At 39.1% G+C, this 19,989-nt stretch overlaps 1 protein-coding gene and 2 long non-coding RNA genes across 5 annotated transcripts; 2 read left to right on the forward strand and 1 right to left on the reverse strand.

Annotated features, from left to right (window-relative positions):
- The first annotated feature begins 609 nt into the window (after nucleotides 1-609).
- LOC136179642 (uncharacterized) lies at nucleotides 610-3,639 on the forward strand. Its single transcript, XR_010666615.1, has 2 exons — nucleotides 610-2,521; nucleotides 3,305-3,639. It is a non-coding gene; the product is annotated as an uncharacterized lncRNA (long non-coding RNA).
- A 368-nt stretch (nucleotides 3,640-4,007) lies between these two features.
- Nucleotides 4,008-8,283, reverse strand: LOC114920557 (uncharacterized). Of its 3 annotated transcripts, none has more exons than XR_010666616.1 (3): nucleotides 7,248-8,283; nucleotides 4,732-4,934; nucleotides 4,008-4,473 (listed from the first exon to the last, which is right to left on the reverse strand). It is a non-coding gene; the product is annotated as an uncharacterized lncRNA (long non-coding RNA). The 3 variants fall into 3 exon arrangements; XR_010666617.1 differs by having other exon boundaries at nucleotides 4,732-4,937; XR_003808875.2 differs by having other exon boundaries at nucleotides 4,732-8,283.
- Nucleotides 8,284-8,436: 153 nt separating this feature from the next.
- On the forward strand, nucleotides 8,437-18,913 carry LOC109988870 (myosin heavy chain, fast skeletal muscle). The gene is made up of 41 exons (XM_020640466.2): nucleotides 8,437-8,520; nucleotides 8,612-8,650; nucleotides 8,929-9,150; nucleotides 9,223-9,366; nucleotides 9,463-9,619; nucleotides 9,717-9,744; nucleotides 9,960-10,056; nucleotides 10,160-10,252; nucleotides 10,345-10,408; nucleotides 10,488-10,586; nucleotides 10,678-10,781; nucleotides 10,908-11,046; nucleotides 11,185-11,303; nucleotides 11,522-11,671; nucleotides 11,773-11,943; nucleotides 12,046-12,346; nucleotides 12,491-12,555; nucleotides 12,651-12,738; nucleotides 12,833-12,950; nucleotides 13,032-13,155; nucleotides 13,308-13,444; nucleotides 13,533-13,788; nucleotides 13,874-14,116; nucleotides 14,199-14,375; nucleotides 14,454-14,599; nucleotides 14,690-14,780; nucleotides 14,866-15,255; nucleotides 15,368-15,494; nucleotides 15,581-15,699; nucleotides 15,783-15,979; nucleotides 16,175-16,358; nucleotides 16,459-16,624; nucleotides 16,741-16,865; nucleotides 16,967-17,275; nucleotides 17,361-17,564; nucleotides 17,658-17,783; nucleotides 17,872-18,042; nucleotides 18,180-18,284; nucleotides 18,379-18,474; nucleotides 18,587-18,718; nucleotides 18,818-18,913. Exons 3-41 carry the CDS (start codon nucleotides 8,944-8,946, stop codon nucleotides 18,833-18,835), a joined length of 5,787 nt encoding a protein of 1,928 aa, XP_020496122.2. The 5' UTR covers nucleotides 8,437-8,520; nucleotides 8,612-8,650; nucleotides 8,929-8,943; the 3' UTR covers nucleotides 18,836-18,913.
- The last annotated feature ends 1,076 nt before the right edge of the window (nucleotides 18,914-19,989 follow it).

Below are 19,989 nucleotides of genomic sequence, written 5' to 3' on the forward strand. Positions count from 1 at the left end.
AAATAGTCACATATAATTTGCTGAGCAACAACTGTGTCCTCTTGCATGTTATCAGCCTCCACCTCCTTATTTACAGAAAAGCCCCTCTCAACTGTTTCTAAAATATTAATTTATCAGACAAACCAAACACTGCTTTAATGTGTTGAGACTGAACAAGCTTCAGGTAGTTGTGACAGTGTACATTGTGCTAACTTCTGTAAACGTAAGTACCAGCAGAGACACCTCCTGACAGCTGGTTGTTTTGCAGAAAGTTTTGCCATCTGCCTCACAACTGGGTACTTGAGTGGGCTCTTGTCTGGCATTTTCTGGACCATGTTAGTCAAACCATCCATGCAGTTCCTTCTAAACTCCAGCACACTGAGCTCTCCTATACTGCTTCTTGGGCTACTCTGGAGTTCCTAACAGGAAGGGTGGAGGGGGTGTAAGACTGACTTAATGACTGACTTAACTGTACATATACAGTACAAAATAAACAACAATACAAACAAAAAAGTGTTAGATTTAGTGCTATACCTTTCATTGATAGTGGGGAGTAATTGAATTCAAATGGAAATACACACTAATCATGGCATGTTATTCATTAGAGCTGAACAATTAATCAAAATATTATCTAAATTGCATGAGTACGATATCCAAATCACAGAAGCTAAAATAAAGTTTATAAAAAGTATAATGAAGTACTGTATTGCTGCAGAGATGCCCAGGCCTACACATAATGTTCTCCAGGTGTAAGAAAACATGTTTGTTGGGTTCAGACCCCAATAAATGTCACATGATTAAATTATTCTTATTGAAAATGAAAATTGTGAAATGCAGAAATGCTCATTCCCCCTAATTGTGAATCATATCACAATCATAAAATATATATTTTTTTTTTTTACTACTATATTGTGCAGCACTATTATTCATTACCTTCATGACTACAGCCAGGTCTTTACTGATGAAGGGCATCACAGGCTCATCTGTCTGACATTTACTCAGAAAGGTAGTGAATGTCCTGGAGACAGCCATGAAGAAGTGGAACTTGGCCATTATGACAGGGTCATTCCGTGCTCCTGCATAAGTGTCAGGATGATGTTCTAGGGTTTGGAAGTTTTTTCCTCGTCACTGCATCCACTTTGATTATGATCATTGGCCAAATTGCAATAGCCCTCTCGACGACAGGTAGGTTTTCTATCCAGCGATGGCCACAGAATGGTGGGAAACACACGTCTGCAGAAATCCTCTCTTCTAGCAGGGGTATTATGGAAGAATGTATGCCCTGAGTACTTTCTCAAGCTGCCAGACATTGAAGCCACTTTTGAAGGCATTGTGGAGTGTTTGAAGGCCACAACTCCCCACCACAGTCAGCCGGGGATCTCCAAACAACTCTGCGTGTTCCTGTTGGATCTGGTCCAAAAAACTTCCAGTTGACACTGGGTCCATCCATGGAGACTGAAATCATATTTTGCAGGTCAAGCTGCTAAACGCACTTCTTGGAATTAAAAAAGATGTAGACATTAGCCATACAAAAGTCAACATCTCATCTCACAGATGAGTCTACTTCAGATTAATATTAGACTGGGTAGGATAAAAATAATGAGTACTACTTTACAAATGAAGCAACCTGAGCCATAAGAAAAGCATTGGATCCAGCCTAGCCATGCATCTATGCGTCTAGTGATATCACCAGACAAATGCTTATAAGTTTTGTTGGTGGCAAGTTTGTACACTCTATACAGACACGTTGGTAGGTAAATAAACAGACTATTCTAAAATTCTATTCGGCTGGTAGACTTAATAAAGTGTCTGGTTGTATGAATCTACGAGTCACTGCAGCAGCTGGAAATTACATAGAAAAACTTGCCTATATGCGACAGTAATGTCACATTGAAAGTAACTTTGAGTAACGTTAAGTTGTAAGTAGGCAAGTTAATAAATAGATTGAATGGCAGCAAACTTCCTTAACGCACTCCTTGGAATTAAAAAAGATGTAGACATTAGCCATACAAAAGTCAACATCTCATCTCACAGATGAGTTTACTTCAGATTAAAGGCTTTATATGCCTTATATATATATATACATATATATATATATATATATATTATTTTTCACACTTAAATGTATCAGAAATCAAGTATGTCCGTTGTATATAACTTTCTGAGTCATGACTGTCTCCAATGAGTGAGAAGCTCCAGTCCCACTGGCTTTGTTGATATAGAAGCAATGTTTATCTGGCCGAACCGGCCGCCCCCTTCTTTAGGCCTGCCCCTTGTGTATAAAAGCGCAGCCGCAGACCGCACCTACACCGAGGGAAGAAGTGTTACAAATGGCGGACTCCAGTGTGAAGCGTACGACGGAAGACCTTCCACTGGCTGGTCCCCCACCTAAAAAATAACGGTCTTTTGTTAGAACAGCAGCAGACAAAGACCGGAGTAGAACTCGAATCAACATTAGGCTGGCTTTTCCACGATGGAGAGCCCTACGCTCAACGAAGGGGCTCGAACACGACTCTGAGCTGGCGTTGCTTCTCCTGGATGCGTAAGTACCCCGATAGATTCCTAGTGTTCCAGGCATAAACGTTTCTATTTTTTAGTCACTGACTAGAGAAAAAAAATAATATCATACGCTCTGCTTATTTAAATGGTACGTAAGTGTTTAAAAGCACGGTCTTTCCGTGTAATGTGCAATGTAAAGCTACGACCTAACTACAATATGCTAACATTAGCCTGCTAGCACAACAATGCCGGCCACGGGCTCGAGCTAAAACAAGCATTCTTTCTAGATATTTAAACGCCATCGATTGTTTGTTTGATCAATGTGGTTATTCTCATTTGCTGCTTTTTAGTACAACAGAACTGGCTTCGAAGCGTTAGGCAACATCTGAATAGGCCAAGCCTAAGTAGTTGCAAAGCTAACGAGTTGCATATGAGCGGTTATGAACAGTTGGGTATTATTACGAAAATATATACGGTCGTTTGTTTTTTGAATTTCCCTACTCCAGCTATGATGTAGCAGATACAGTAGTTAGAAATCTTGTATAGTAACGTCCAAGCTCAGGCTGTCTGTTGGCATGCTCTCAGTTAAACTACGGTGGGTCACTAATCTAAATAATGCTATCAGCTTGGCACTCATTATGCAGAAATCACGAGGCTAAGTTTCGCAATGCTTTTGTTGTTGCTGTCATCATGTGATAAATACTTTACATGTAGCTACTGAGATTCTCTACAATACAGACGCATGAAAACAAATGTTTTGGCTGGGGAGATCAAACTTACTGTTTCTAAGGATAATTGAATTCATGTGTGCTGTTATTTCTTTCAGATTTGAAAAGGGTCCTGCAGGCCAGGATTGTGTCGAGGAGGCTCTGTTCAGGAGCAGGGATGCCCCTGACAAGGGAACAGCGTCCCGCATCAAAACAAAAGTGCCTTTGCTACGACCCTCGAACCAATCACTTCAAACGCACTTTTTTTTTTACTTTATGGACTTTGTCAAAGAAATATCCATTTTGCACCAATGGTGCTGTTTTATCACAGGCTGCTAAGTTCAATAATATCAGTGTGGTCTATTTTTTCTTTTCAAGATGTACGAACACATTTTGCATTTTTTGTCTAAATGTTCAGAGCATTATTTCAATAAATAAATAATTATCAACAGCTTTTTAATTGTTTTTTTCTGTAAATTTGTTGGCTTATTTAGTCTGTATCTGTAAATGATGATCTTTTATTTTTTGAAGACTGCTTCAAATGTTTTTAATCTTTGTCCCCCCAAAAATCGAACTCAATTACAGTATGATAGTCACATGCTGTAATGACTATACTTGTCTGTGTAGACATGTCAAAAATATGCATACATGCTTCTGCTTTGTAATATTAACAGCTCACTGTCATGTAATTATAAGCAAGAACACTGTGGCTTACGTGTGTTTTCACTAGCTAATGCATAGAAGAGGAAACCTTTTACTTCCTACTAGAAAATGTGTATGTGGTTTTCACAGATCATGATGAGGATATGCAATGATCAAACCTTTTACATCACAAAATTAGATTTATTAAAAAAAATGCAACATTAAATAATTTTTACGGAATACAAAGCACTTCAAACAAGTTGGTGTTGGCATTTGATGCCCCAAATGTGCATGTAGCCACATGTAAAAGAAGTTTTGCTAGTGGCCAGGAATATATCCAGTATACTGAGCATTGGGATCAGGCCACTTGTAATCCTCCACACACAGCAGCTGGGAATTACTGACCGGTTTCCAATATATAAAGCTTCTGTATGCAGCAAAGCGGTACTCCCGGTTGTCTTGCGCTGGCTCCCTTGCCCTGCCAAGTAGAGTGATGTCCTCCCTGAAGTTCCTGTGGACCCGCAAAACACCTGCATCAAGACAGTAAAAGGGCGAATGATGCCAAGCGGCTGAAGAAATGGCCTCGGACACTCGTCGACGGTAGCTAGTCGCTGCAGCCTGCTTCAGCAGCCATACTGACATCCGACTGTAAAGAAATGGCAAACATTCAGAGGGATTCAAGTGAAAACACTTACTCATTGCTGTTTCTAGCATTTTACAATCACTGAAATTATTCTAATGGTAAAAGATGGCTAACTAGCAGTAGCAGTGCAAACTGCAAGCTACAAATGACTTTCGCCAAACCAGAGTAGAATACAAAAAATAGCTCCTAACACAGGTGCATATCTTCAGGATATAAAAAATAATGCTTTAACAATGACATTACTAAAAACGTCTTACTTACCTCGTCACTTGACATTTTTCCGTAAGAAAGCTTTTACAAGGGAAATGTTATCCACTGCTGGAGATTGACTCCTTGTGAACGCGAGTTGAGGGGGGTTGGACTCAGAGGTGTGTTGCTGGAGTAGAGAGGGAGGCTACAGCATGGAGGAGGTGTGGCCAAACAGCTGTTTGTTTTGATTTCATGCTGGTGCTCAAGGGCGACATCTACTGGATCAAAAAATCGCATATAAAGCCTTTAATATTAGACTGGGTAGGATAAAAATAATGAATACTACTTTACAAGTGAAGCAACCTGAGCCATTTACATAAGAAACGCATTGGATACAGCCTAGCCATGCATCTATGCGTCTAGTCAGTGCAAGTGATATCACCAGACAAATGCTGATAAGTTTTGTCGGTGGCAAGTTTGTACACTCTATTCCAGGGGTCTCCAACCTTTTTTCATATGGGAGCTACTTTCAAAAAATTAAAGTGGCCAGGGGCTACTTGCATCAAATCGCTTGCATTTATTTACATAGCTCAGCTGAATTAAGCCACTGTTTGTAGACGTGTGAAATTGCAATAAGCTAATGCTTATCAATAATCTTAATTTCACATCAATGTCCAAGAAAACATTAGTACTTCATACTTGTTTTTATGGGCCAAATATATGAATAGTGGGAAGAGGTGCATTTACTGTCATCAGATTTTTATTTCTATTTTTAACACAGTCAGTCAACCTATAGGCGAGCTACTGAAAACCTGCCCGCGAGCTACCAGTAGCTCCCGAGCTACCTGTTGGAGACCCCTGCTCTATTCAGACACGTTGGTAGGTAACTAAACAGACTATTCTAAAATTCTATTCGGCTGGTAGACTTATTAAAGTGTCTAGTTGTATTAATCTACGAGTCACTGCAGCAGCTGGAAATTACAATTAGTGCCCTCGCCATAGAAAAACTTGCCTATATGCGACAGTAATGTCACATTGTAAGTAACTTTAAGTAACATTAAGTTGTAAATAGGCAAGTTACTTTTGAAGGCCTTTTATGAGTAAATTTGTATTGAAGACATTTTAGGACATTTTAAGGAACCGCAACCACCCTGCTTTAGTGCTGACTTTTGGAGCTGAGTTTTTAACAGAGAGCACTACCTTTCAGAGAATAATTTTCCTTAACAATCTAAGATCAGCTTTTCTCTCAAAAAAGGGAGACAAACCTAGAAAAACTCTGATTTGGTGTCAAAGTTTTTCACTGCCTTTATGGGTTTCATACCTAATTGAAATTGTATTATGTTTGTAATCAATTTTGTTTTTGTTCAGGGTTCTGGACTGAAATTGAAAACAACAGTTATAAATGAAAAACATGTGTTACAATATATTTGTTTGTTTGTTACCTCTACAATACATTGACAAAGTTTTTGTAAAACATTATTTGGTATCTACTAGTAAGAGAAACATTTCCAGATAACTTTCAGTTTTAGCTTAGGTTTCATAAAAAAAGTCTTTACCATAGTTCTGCTCAAAACTTACTGAAGTCTAGGTTTTCCTGATGAGGTCGTGATTCATAGTTTATTTTTGGTCACCACTAAAGTGTAGCATGTCCTTGTAGAGCTTATATGCTGCACATGATTGGTGTTTGAATTCAAATTTTCCATTTACAGAGATAACTGATTGTCTTTTCATGATGACAAACTATTAAGAAACTTCCTAAGTGATCAGTTTAAAAGGCATGATCTATACCAGGTATACTTTCTAAAGAAACAAAGTGTCTCTTAATATTTGTCACATTGGATCAACATTTTAACTAACTAAATATAGCAGCCTAACTTCTAAATATCTTAGTCGTATGGTAATTTTCGGGTTGTCATACATTTACAACTTGCTCTTAAAGAACATATGGAGACTGAACACTTGAGCCATGCAACCCAGGCAAGAATATTACAGCTGGAGTACAGATACTGACATCTTTATAAAATTTATAAAAAGAGCTCTTGAGAGTATTAAAAGAAAATCATATTATCACTATAAAAATGTGCATGCATCCCTATCATGTTTAGAGATGTGTACCGAAATCTGCTTTTTAAACATTGCTGTACATATATAAACAACACAACTTCAGAAGGTCAACACTTTTTTTTTATTCAGGTCTAATTACAGATTTTTTCCTCAACTGTTTATAGGTTCCTGCTTTAAATTACACATATATTTTTATCCCTGCACGGGTACATTTCTTGTATAAGTCTTTTTTAATTGCACAGTTTAAGTTTGATTCATCTAGGGGTATTCTTTAAATCTTTTTTCAGGTTAATATGTATGTATAGGAGGGGGGGCGTTGGTTTTGTGGTTAATTTGTAACAAATGTTTTAAGTCATGTACGTCTTTGTAACCTGCTACTAGATGCTTTAAATTTCCCTCGGGATCAATAAAGTATCTAACTATCCATCTATCTATCTATATATCTATATATCCAATACCAACACGTTTGGTACCTGCCGAGCCGAATCGAACGGACTTCGGTGCTTTGTTTCGGTATCACTCACTAGTTATCAGAGTCGACATGCTGGACCTTTTCTGCCTTCACTGCTCAGTGAACTGTCCATTATTGCCCTACAGGGATCAGGAACGGGCATTACAGGCAACTGAAGCATTATCACATGGACCGTGATGTGAGAAAACATCATTAACGCTCCCGGCAGCGGGTTAGCTCAAAGTTAGCTGACCTCGTAGCTGCCGTCCAAAACACGACACGCTCTGACTTCAGAAATGTTTAAGATGATGTTTCGCTTGTCCAAAGCCCAAGATGATTAAAATATACGGGCTGTTGCAGTGACTCGTGTTCAAAGTGACGGCTAAAAGTGCTCTAACTCCCCTCAGTGTTATTGAAAATCACCCCCAAAGTGTAATACCGCTAAAGCGCAGTCAAATCGATGATAAACGCATTGTATTTCCGGAAGTTTCTTCACAATAAAAGTCCTCCTACGTTAAGTGTATGGAATGCTTTTATTTTGATGAAGTCATATCAGACAATTGTGTGTTTTCAGGAGTAGCAACTTAACACAACTAACACGAGAGACAGAAACAACTTTCTCGAAGCACACATTCAGTTTGGAGCTATGACGTACTGACAACTGTACCACATAATAAATGTGGTGTATTTTATGAACTTTAAGTGTTTTTTAATTTAAGAGGAAATGTGTTGCTCAATTTGAAGTTCTAAGTTGCCTTTAAATCAAAAAAGTGTTCTTTTTAATGTCGTCAACCATCATCTTGATTTTTGTTATTGTTTTATCGTAAAAGTATAAATTCAGACACCATTTAGGCACTTGTACCATTTTAAAAGAATCGATTAAGCAATGGTATGGGAAAAAAAACAAACGATACCCAACCCTAATTACATCACTTAAAATAAGATAATTTCAATAACAAAATACTGTACAACTTTAACAGTGAAAAAAAAACAATTACTGATTAATAGTGATTAAATTATAGACTGTCTTCCTTTAGAGTACAAATGTATTTATCAATTTCCTTTTTTAATTGGAATTTAACCCCATTTAACCCCAGGCCTGAAAAAACACAACTCTGTAGCTTAACTAAAGTTATGATCAAGCAATAATTCAATACTGGCCATACTAATGAAACCTGAAACATTAGACGTATTCTTCCAACAGATGGTTTAAGTGATCTCCACCACATCACTTAATACTTTGCCAAACTACATTTAACTTTGGAGGTGTCAGCACTGCCCCACTCAATAAAAGTAGTTGTTCAGGAACGGGTAGTTCACAGAAGACCTTGGAGTTCCTGCTTGTGGTACATCTATGTTCTGCAATGCTTCAGAAATTGATTCTGTGATGCTGTGATTTTTCATCTCCTCTAACATATGTTAAACTGTTTTGAACAGGATTGGTGAATACTACCTACTGACAGAGAAGGGAGTCAGGTAAGTAATCTATCATTGATGTGTGAGACATATTAGTGATGCATATAATGAAAGCAGTTAGTTATAAAATGACTGTGTTGTAAATTTAAATTGTTTCCTAGAATGTATTCTATAAATAAACTTATTCTGAAATTACACAGAAAAACTTTATATAAGGATATGGAAACATGGCTTCAATGTGGATATGATTCATTCTCATGAATATTTTAAGTTCAATTATTGTTTACTAACATGAACTTAAAACTCAGTCTAAGATGTAATTTCAATTATGATATTAGATACAAGCCGCCACCATGAGTACGGACGCAGAGATGGCCGTTTACGGCAAGGCTGCCATTTACCTCCGTAAGCCTGAGAAGGAGAGAATCGAGGCTCAAAGCAAACCTTTTGATGCAAAGGCTGCCTGCTATGTGACTGATGTGAAGGAGCTGTATGTGAAGGGAATGATCGTCAAGAAGGATGGTGGCAAAGTCACCGTCAAAGTCCTGGACACTCAGGAGGTTAGTATCTTTAAATCAGAGTCAAATTGTTCAATATGATGATTGCTCATTGTAACAAGTGTCCTGTTGCAGGAGAGGGTAGCTAAAGAAGAAGACGTCACTCCAATGAACCCTCCCAAGTACGACAAAATTGAGGACATGGCCATGATGACCCATCTCAATGAAGCCTCTGTGCTTTATAACCTCAAAGAGCGTTATGCAGCATGGATGATCTATGTAAGAAAATGTGCCCTAATAAGAAACAAGATGTTGTTTAACATGGATTTACTTGTTTGAAACATTGAGGTAACTGTTGAATCTCTGTGCTTTCAGACCTACTCTGGGTTGTTCTGTGCCACTGTGAACCCCTACAAATGGCTCCCAGTGTATGACCAAGAGGTTGTAAATGCCTACAGAGGCAAGAAGCGTATGGAGGCTCCACCCCACATCTTCTCCGTCTCTGACAACGCTTTTCAGTTCATGGCTACTGGTAAGTCATAATGATACAGATCATTTATCAGTATATGATGTTTCTGATGGAAGAAAACAGAGTTAACTGTTTTATTTTTGAATGTCTATATCAACAGATAGGGAGAACCAGTCTGTCTTGATCACGTAAGTTTAAAATGTGTTTAACATATTGCTTATACACTTATACTTAAATATATCAAACAAGTTCTTAAATGTCTTTTCTATACCTAAAAGTCCTCATTTAATGTACTGCACTTTCTATTTTTAATGTAAGTTGTGTTTATTGTTCAAGCCTTGTCGAAGGAGAATTTCTTTCTCTGTTGGGACAGACAATAAAGTATATCTATCTATCTAACTAGTGGAGAATCTGGTGCTGGAAAGACTGTGAACACAAAGCGTGTCATCCAGTACTTTGCAACCATCTCAGTTGGTGGCCCGAAGAGGGATGCTTCAAAGGTGGGATAAATTACTATTTTAACTATTGAGCATTCTTCATGTATGCAATATTTTTACATTGGAAAAAAATCTGTTTTATATCAACTCTAAACCTTCATTACAGGGTTCCCTTGAGGATCAGATTATTGCAGCTAATCCTCTGCTGGAGGCCTATGGTAACGCCAAAACTGTGAGGAATGACAACTCATCTCGTTTCGTAAGTATGGAGGGATTTCTGCAAATCAGATGTCTTGCTACACATTGTCCATGTTCATTGATGTTAAAAAAAACTGCCTTTGTTCTAAATAGGGTAAATTCATCAGAATCCATTTCGGCACAACTGGCAAACTGGCTAGTGCTGATATTGAGACATGTAAGTAACAATACTATTAGAATAGACAAATAACTAGAATGAAGAATTGGACAGTGTGACTTATGAACATTATTCATAGATCTGCTGGAGAAGTCTAGAGTGACATTCCAGCTTCCTGATGAGAGAGGCTACCATATCTTCTACCAGATGATGACCAACCACAAACCTGAGATTATTGGTAAACAATTTGACTTGTTCCTCAATGTTAAACTGCTTTATACATTTTATACATGACAATGCATTGAACTTCTCACCCTTTTGATCTCCAGAAATGACACTCATCACAACCAACCCCTACGACTTCCCCATGTGCAGCATGGGTCAGATCACTGTTGCCAGCATTGATGACAAAGTTGAGCTGGAAGCCACTGATGTGAGTGAACTTCACAATAAAATATTTACATACTGTATGTTTTGTGAATAATTGCAACATTGAAAGTAATCTATTTACTCTTTGTAAATTGACAAAATCTGGTTTGGACACCTCTTTCAAACATAGAATGCTATTGATATCCTGGGCTTCAGTGGTGAAGAGAAAGTCAGCATCTACAAGATGACTGGTGCTGTGCTCCACCATGGTAGCATGAAGTTCAAGCAGAAGCAGCGTGAGGAGCAGGCTGAGCCTGACGGCACAGAAGGTGAGATCTCAATATTTATAAATGTATTTATCTATTATAGTTCAGCAACAACAAAAATATGATTTCTTCTTCTCTTGGGAATTTCAGTTCACAATCTGATGCTGAATATTTAACTGTGAATCACTTCACTTTTGTCAGATGCTGACAAGGTTGCTTACTTGCTGGGTCTGAACTCTGCTGACATGCTGAAGGCAATGTGCTATCCAAGAGTGAAGGTCGGAAATGAGTATGTGACCAAGGGACAGACCGTACCTCAGGTAAATATAAAACGTAAAGAAATGTAAAATATTGCACTTCAGTAAAGTAGTAACGACTCTAATATGACAATAGAATGGTAGCGTTCTATTTAAAGCTACTTTTTAGGAGTTGGATTTAGCACTATGTGAAAACCATCTTCAAAGTGGATATATTATGAGAAGAAGTTTACTTCATACCTCACTGACTTTAATCAAACTGTATTTTTGTTTTTATTTAGGTAATGAACTCAGTGACTGCCCTGGCCAAGTCTATCTATGAGAAGATGTTCTTGTGGATGGTAGTCCGTATCAACCAGATGTTGGACACCAAACAGCCAAGGCAGTTCTACATTGGAGTGCTGGATATTGCTGGCTTTGAAATCTTTGATGTAAGCTTAATTTCCAACAGTTCAGTACCTGACTGACTTTTCTTGATAGAAAAACTCTTTTTGTCTGCAAAAACTCATGCTGGTTTTATGTCTCCTTACAGTTCAACACTTTGGAGCAGCTCTGCATCAACTTCACCAATGAGAAACTGCAACAGTTTTTCAACCACCACATGTTTGTCCTGGAGCAGGAGGAGTACAAGAAGGAGGGTATTATCTGGGAGTTCATTGACTTTGGCATGGACTTGGCTGCCTGTATTGAGCTGATTGAGAAGGTAACGATTCCACAAAATTGCTCTTAGTAATATTCAATGTACATATGTATGAAATGTATGAAATTGTAAAGATTATAACATATGTCTTTCCCTCTTCTAAAGCCCATGGGTATCTTCTCCATCCTTGAAGAGGAGTGCATGTTCCCCAAGGCAACAGACACATCTTTCAAGAACAAGCTGTATGACCAGCATCTCGGCAAAAACAAAGCATTTGAAAAGCCCAGGCCCACAAAGGGCAAGGCTGAGGCCCACTTCTCCCTGGTGCACTATGCTGGTACAGTGGACTACAACATCGGTGGCTGGCTGGACAAGAACAAGGATCCACTGAATGACTCAGTTATTCAGCTGTACCAAAAGTCCTCAGTTAAACTGCTGGCTGCTCTGTATCCTCCTGTTGTTGAAGGTGAGAAAGCCAAACGTTTATATACAGTATAAAATGCATTTTTAGGTTCTACAAAATGTACATTATTCAAAGAACTGTAGCATTGGTTCATGTGAATTGTATTTTGAATTCTAACAAAACGTCTCTACTTAAACATATCAACAGAGGTTGGCAAGAAGGGAGGCAAGAAGAAGGGTGGTTCTATGCAGACTGTGTCTTCACAATTTAGGGTAAGGTTTTACATGGAATACTTTACTTTAAAATCACCTCTCACTCATTCTCCAAACTGATATACAAGACGAATGACATCCCTTTAAATCTACAGGAGAACTTGGGCAAGCTGATGACTAACTTGAGGAGCACTCATCCTCACTTTGTGCGTTGCCTGATTCCCAATGAGTCAAAGACTCCAGGTACATAAAAAAAGATCAATTGAAAAGAGTCATTGAGGAATGGTTATATTTTGTGTTTACATGTTTCATAACTACAATGAATGTCTTTTTACAGGTCTGATGGAGAACTTCCTGGTCATCCACCAGCTCAGGTGTAACGGTGTACTGGAGGGTATCAGAATCTGCAGGAAAGGTTTCCCCAGCAGAATCCTCTATGCTGACTTCAAGCAGAGGTATCTATACATATTCTATATTTTTTGATGAGGATGATTCAAAGGCAACACTCACACTGACAATGAACTTTCTCATAAAAGATACAAGGTGTTGAATGCCAGTGTCATCCCTGAGGGCCAGTTCATTGATAACAAGAAGGCTTCAGAGAAGCTGCTTGGATCAATTGATGTTCCTCATGACGAGTATAAATTTGGACACACCAAGGTAGGATACTTTCAGGACTTTTTTCATAAGGTGTTCTACTACAAGGGATATGATGTTTCATCCATTGTGTGGGTATGTTACATAACTTAAAGATGTCTTTACTGTATATGAGTTTCTACAACATTCATTTTCATTTTTGTATGATTGTTTAGGTGTTCTTCAAGGCTGGTCTCCTGGGTCTCCTTGAGGAGATGAGAGATGAAAAGCTGGCATCTCTGGTCACCATGACTCAGGCTCTCTGCCGTGGTTACGTCATGAGAAAGGAGTTTGTGAAGATGACAGAGAGGAGGCATGTTAAATAAAAGCTTGTTTTGAATGAGACTCTTTTTTTAAATCACACAAGAAAATTGTCAGTTACATCTTCTTCTTCTCTGCAGGGAAGCCATTTATTCCATCCAGTACAACATCCGCTCATTCATGAATGTCAAACACTGGCCATGGATGAAAGTGTACTACAAGATCAAGCCTATGCTCAAGAGCGCTGAAACTGAGAAAGAGCTGCAGCAGATGAAGGAGAACTATGACAAGATGAAGACAGATTTGGCCACTTCCCTGGCCAAGAAAAAGGAGCTGGAGGAGAAGTTTGTGTCCCTTCTGCAGGAGAAGAATGATCTGCAGCTGCAAGTCGCATCTGTAAGTACACATTGAGGGACTGATATGCTGTTTCATAATGTACTGTGTAGATTTGTTAACATCCTTTTTCAAACAAAAAAACTAGGAATCAGAGAATCTGTCAGATGCTGAGGAGAGATGTGAGGGTCTTATCAAGAGCAAAATTCAGATGGAGGCCAAATGCAAAGAGATCACTGAGAGGCTGGAGGATGAAGAGGAAATCAATGCTGAGCTCACTGCCAAAAAGAGAAAACTGGAGGATGAATGCTCTGAGCTCAAGAAGGATATTGATGATCTGGAGCTTACCTTGGCCAAAGTGGAGAAGGAGAAACATGCCACTGAGAACAAGGTTTGGATTTAACAATCTATCTTGTACATCAAGTTTCATCTAAACATTACCCTCAATAACAACGTATTTCTTGTAAATTTAGGTGAAGAACCTGACTGAGGAGATGGCCTCTCAGGATGAGAGCATTGCCAAGCTGACCAAGGAAAAGAAAGCCCTTCAGGAATCTCACCAACAGACTCTTGATGATCTGCAGGCTGAGGAAGACAAGGTCAACACTCTGACCAAGGCCAAAACCAAGCTTGAGCAGCAAGTGGATGATGTAAGTTCACAAGTCCTTAAAATTGGCAAATAACATTGGTGTTGAATCCTGATCATTAAGCCGTATACTATTGTTTAGCTTGAGGGTTCTCTGGAGCAAGAGAAGAAGCTGCGTATGGACCTTGAGAGATCCAAGAGGAAGCTTGAGGGTGATCTGAAACTGGCCCAGGAATCCATAATGGATCTTGAGAATGACAAGCAGCAGTCTGATGAGAAAATTAAAAAGTAACTTTTGCTTATTTTAACAAAAGCATACACAAACGTTACTTTAACAGCATGAACTCTTACTAAGAAATGTATCCATGATTCTCACAGGAAGGACTTTGAAACCAGCCAGCTCCTTAGCAAGATTGAGGATGAGCAGTCATTGGGTGCTCAGCTTCAGAAGAAGATCAAGGAGCTTCAGGTGAAATATTGAGTTAAATTAAACAGAATACATATTGTTTGTCAAGTGAAAGTTTACTGAAACACATCATATCTACATTCTACAGGCCCGTATTGAAGAACTGGAGGAGGAGATTGAGGCTGAGCGTGCAGCTCGTGCCAAGGTTGAGAAGCAGAGAGCTGACCTCTCCAGGGAACTTGAGGAGATCAGTGAGAGGCTGGAGGAGGCCGGTGGAGCCACTGCTGCCCAGATTGAGATGAACAAGAAACGTGAAGCAGAGTTCCAGAAGCTCCGCCGTGATCTTGAGGAGTCCACTCTGCAGCATGAAGCCACTGCTGCTGCTCTTCGCAAGAAGCAGGCTGACAGTGTTGCTGAGCTGGGAGAGCAGATTGACAACCTCCAGCGTGTCAAGCAGAAGCTTGAGAAGGAAAAGAGTGAATTCAAGATGGAGATTGATGACCTCTCCAGCAACATGGAGGCTGTTGCTAAAGCAAAGGTACACAATGCATTTCATGCTACTTTAATAACCAAGAGAGTTCAGTAAACAAGGTCATTTACATTTTAGAAAACAAATGATTACTGACATGATCTCTGTTTCACATCATCAGGGAAATCTTGAAAAGATGTGCCGTACTCTTGAGGACCAATACAGTGAACTGAAGACCAAGAATGATGAAAATGTCCGTCAAAACAATGACATGAGTGCACAGAAAGCACGTCTCCTGACAGAAAATGGTATGTTAAAGTTATCAATGAAAGGCTGCAGTTGATTATTTCACAATGTAACACAAACTAATGTTTCATTATATTTTTCTCTCAAGGTGAGTTTGGCCGTCAAATTGAAGAGAAAGAAGCTCTCGTCTCCCAGCTGACCAGAGGCAAACAGGCCTTCACTCAGCAGATTGAAGAGCTGAAGAGACAGATTGAAGAGGAGGTTAAGGTAAGAAAACTTTCAATTATTACTGAGAACTTTGTATGTGTGATTTATTACATTTTCACACTGACAGCAATTTCCTACATCAGGCCAAGAATGCCCTTGCCCATGGAATGCAATCAGCCCGCCATGACTGTGATCTGCTGAGGGAGCAGTTTGAGGAGGAGCAGGAGGCAAAGGCTGAGCTGCAGCGTGGAATGTCCAAGGCCAATAGTGAAGTGGCTCAGTGGAGATCCAAGTATGAAACTGATGCCATCCAGCGCACTGAGGAGCTTGAGGAATCCAAGTACGTACATTTTATACGGCTCAGCTTAAATAACAATGGTACCGCCTGAACGGGTCGCACTCTTTCATATGTGAATCTAGTTTAAAAGGTCAAACTGTTAGAAGATTTCTTAAACATGCAATATTATGTGGAGCAAACATAATCAGTGCCAAAATGGATTGTTAAAGTTTTCACAATCATACCCTTTTCAAACAGGAAAAAGCTTGCCCAACGCCTCCAGGAGGCTGAGGAACAGATTGAGGCTGTCAATTCCAAGTGTGCTTCTCTGGAGAAGACCAAACAGAGGCTCCAGAGTGAGGTGGAGGACCTCATGATTGATGTGGAGAGAGCTAATGGCCTGGCTGCCAACTTGGACAAGAAGCAGAGAAACTTTGACAAGGTAACGTTTCCTTCTGTCAACTGTACTCTGTAATCAAAGACACCCTCATTTGATTTGCCTTTGTACTGATAAACAACTAAGCAAATAAATGGCTTTTTAGGTGTTGGCAGAGTGGAAACAGAAGTATGAGGAGGGTCAGGCAGAGCTTGAGGGAGCTCAGAAGGAGGCTCGTTCTCTCAGCACTGAGCTGTTCAAGATGAAGAACTCATATGAGGAAGCTCTGGATCAGCTGGAGACCATGAAGCGTGAAAACAAGAACCTGCAACGTGAGTTCTTACTACATACTACAGAAGCATTGTATTACAGTTTTTATTTCTAACATATTTAATACTTACTAAACATTTAAGGCTTAACAATACAAAACACATGAATCTCTCTGCAGAGGAGATCTCAGATCTCACTGAACAGATTGGTGAGACTGGCAAGAGCATCCATGAGCTGGAGAAGTCCAAGAAGCAGGTGGAGACTGAGAAGTCTGAGATCCAGACAGCTCTTGAAGAGGCTGAGGTACAGTTGTTCATGGGAAATCCGCTGAAAGACAATTTAAATCATGGACAAATGTATTTTAAAGAATGAAGATTTATATATCAATTTTTTACTTTCATTAGGGAACTTTGGAACATGAAGAGTCCAAAATCCTGCGTGTCCAGCTTGAGCTCAACCAGATTAAGGGTGAGGTAGACAGGAAGCTGGCTGAGAAGGATGAGGAGATGGAGCAGATCAAGAGGAATAGCCAGAGGGTGATTGACTCCATGCAGACCACTCTGGACTCTGAGGTCAGGAGCAGGAATGATGCCCTGAGAATCAAGAAGAAGATGGAGGGAGACCTGAATGAGATGGAGATTCAGCTGAGCCACGCCAATCGCCAGGCTTCTGAGTCCCAGAAGCAGCTGAGGAATGTTCAGGCACAGTTGAAGGTATTGTAGCACACAGATTTTGTGCAAAGATTGTCAGTTCATTTAAACTCTGGCATTCAAGGGAATATTTTACATTTTTCACTAGGATGCACAACTGCACCTTGATGATGCTGTCAGAGCTCAGGAAGACCTCAAGGAACAGGCTGCTATGGTAGATCGCAGGAACGGTCTCATGGTTGCTGAAATTGAGGAACTTAGAGCTGCTCTGGAACAGACTGAGAGAAGTCGCAAAACTGCTGAGCAGGAGCTGGTGGACGCAAGTGAGCGTGTTGGACTTCTGCACTCTCAGGTGATTTTGGATTAATATATGTACTGATTATTTTTTTCCACAACTTTACAGATCAGTCTTTTAATCTAATGAAACTATTCCCTATTATTTTAGAATACAAGCCTTATGAACACCAAGAAGAAGCTTGAGTCTGAGCTGGTCCAGGTCCAGAGTGAAGTCGATGACACAGTTCAGGAAGCAAGGAATGCAGAGGAGAAGGCCAAGAAGGCCATCACTGATGTAGGTTTTAAAATAAATGCTTTTTTACTCCTGCTTAATGTGTCTTAATAAAGTAATTCTTCTCAACATTAAATGCTGTCTCCAATAGGCTGCTATGATGGCTGAGGAGCTGAAGAAGGAGCAGGATACCAGTGCTCACCTGGAGAGGATGAAGAAGAACCTTGAGGTTGCTGTCAAGGATCTGCAGCACCGCCTGGACGAGGCTGAGAATCTGGCCATGAAGGGTGGCAAGAAGCAGCTCCAAAAACTTGAGTCTAGGGTGAGAAAATCCTGTTAATAATTCTTACAACAGGGTCAAGACTTTGAAAAATGTATATTTACATTTAATGTTAGCTTTTAACATGTTAGCTTTTAATAAACATATGTGTTTATTAAATGTTTTACTGTTTTCTAAAGGTTCGTGAGCTGGAGTCAGAGGTTGAGGCTGAGCAGAGACGTGGAGCTGATGCTGTTAAGGGCGTTCGCAAATATGAGAGGAGGGTGAAGGAACTGACCTACCAGGTACAGTCATTCTAAATAACACTTAGCATATCAAAAACACTGCATATTCATCATGATATGATTTTTTTTCATGAAAATGTATCTTCTATCATAGACTGAAGAGGACAAGAAAAATGTTAACAGGCTGCAGGATCTGGTTGACAAGTTGCAGCTCAAGGTGAAGGCCTACAAGAGGCAGTCTGAGGAAGCGGTAAGAAGAACTTATACATTTTCAAACCTGAATCTTGAATGGTTTTATTTTCCACTAAGTGAATCTTTGCATTTCTAATATTTTAAAATGTCAATCTTTACTTTTCTTTTAGGAGGAGCAGGCCAATGCTCATCTGTCTAAGTGCAGGAAGATCCAGCATGAGCTGGAGGAAGCTGAGGAGCGTGCCGACATTGCAGAGACCCAGGTTAACAAGCTGAGAGCTAAGAGCCGTGACTCTGGCAAGGTATGTAACATTTTTATAATGTAAGCTTAGAAAAATATGATATAAATAAATAAAGGATCATACTGTATGCATTGATTGCTTTTTATTTTGTTTTGACAGGCAAAAGAGGCTGAGTAAAGCACTCCAGCGGATGGGCTGTTTCTAATCATATAATATGATGTGAAATGTACCATAATAAAATATTCTCTGATCTTTCATTGCTTTTTGTTATATTTTTTTTATCCTATTGTGTGCTCAAAGAGAGCAAAAGTGAAAATGTCAATCATTTGTGAAACAATATAATTCTCAATTGGAATGGGTGATTAGAAGGTCATAGGGTTAAAGGCTTCAACTCTTTTTAGGTCCTAAATTGTCAAAACACTTGGGGGGGTGTAAATCTCAAACATTTAAAGAATGAAGTTTAAAAAACTAGCAAAACTTACAAAAATATATATTTCAGAGAAAGCAAAGGTAAATCATAATTTTCCCACTGAAAATTTTATAGTTCAACAAACCACACTAGGGTGTCTACATATGTGAAGTTAAATTTAAGACATTTTAATACATTTTTAATACTGCTTTGAATGAAATTTAAGACCAAATTTGCAATGGAAATACACACCATAAGTGAAAATATACTTTCCAATTAATGCATAGATGGCAGTTCAAAATGGGCAGTAAGGTAAAATGACAATAAATGGTTCAGTTTAGGAAAATTGTGCAAATGTGTTTATTCATGTAAAAGGGAAACAAATAAATATCATTGTTGTCCTAAATCATATTACAATATTCTCAGAAAGTTTCATTTTAGTGGACAATAACTCAGAAATGAAAATTGACAGTTATGTGCAAACCTAAGGTGAAAGTGCTTTTCCAGATTGTTCACCATGTATTGCCATATGGGAAGCCTCGGCCTAAAATTAGGTCCTGTGAAAAAATGCTAATCACATTAAGTAACCAGAATAATACAGTTAAGACAAAAATATAGAAAATAAATAAAAGCAAATAAATTCCAGCAGCTTGTGGACTGAAAGAAGTCAGTGTACTACATTACTTTCTTATGAGTTGTTATTGACCAGCTCACAATAGCAGTTTGATTTATGTCCTGGCTAAAGTAACCTTGTATTTCTATTATAGGCCTACCTTAGACATTTTTAACAATGTGAATGCACAATTTTCATTTGAAAGGTTGTGGAAACAGGAATTCTGGGGTGGAAAAGGTAAGCAGAAGAGAGTAGACTGGACATTATGGCATATGCGGATAAATTTGTGGCTTGGTGTGACAAATCTTT

This window comes from Labrus bergylta, chromosome 7, assembly GCF_963930695.1.
Source record: "Labrus bergylta chromosome 7, fLabBer1.1, whole genome shotgun sequence".
Taxonomy (NCBI): Eukaryota; Metazoa; Chordata; class Actinopteri; order Labriformes; family Labridae; genus Labrus; species Labrus bergylta.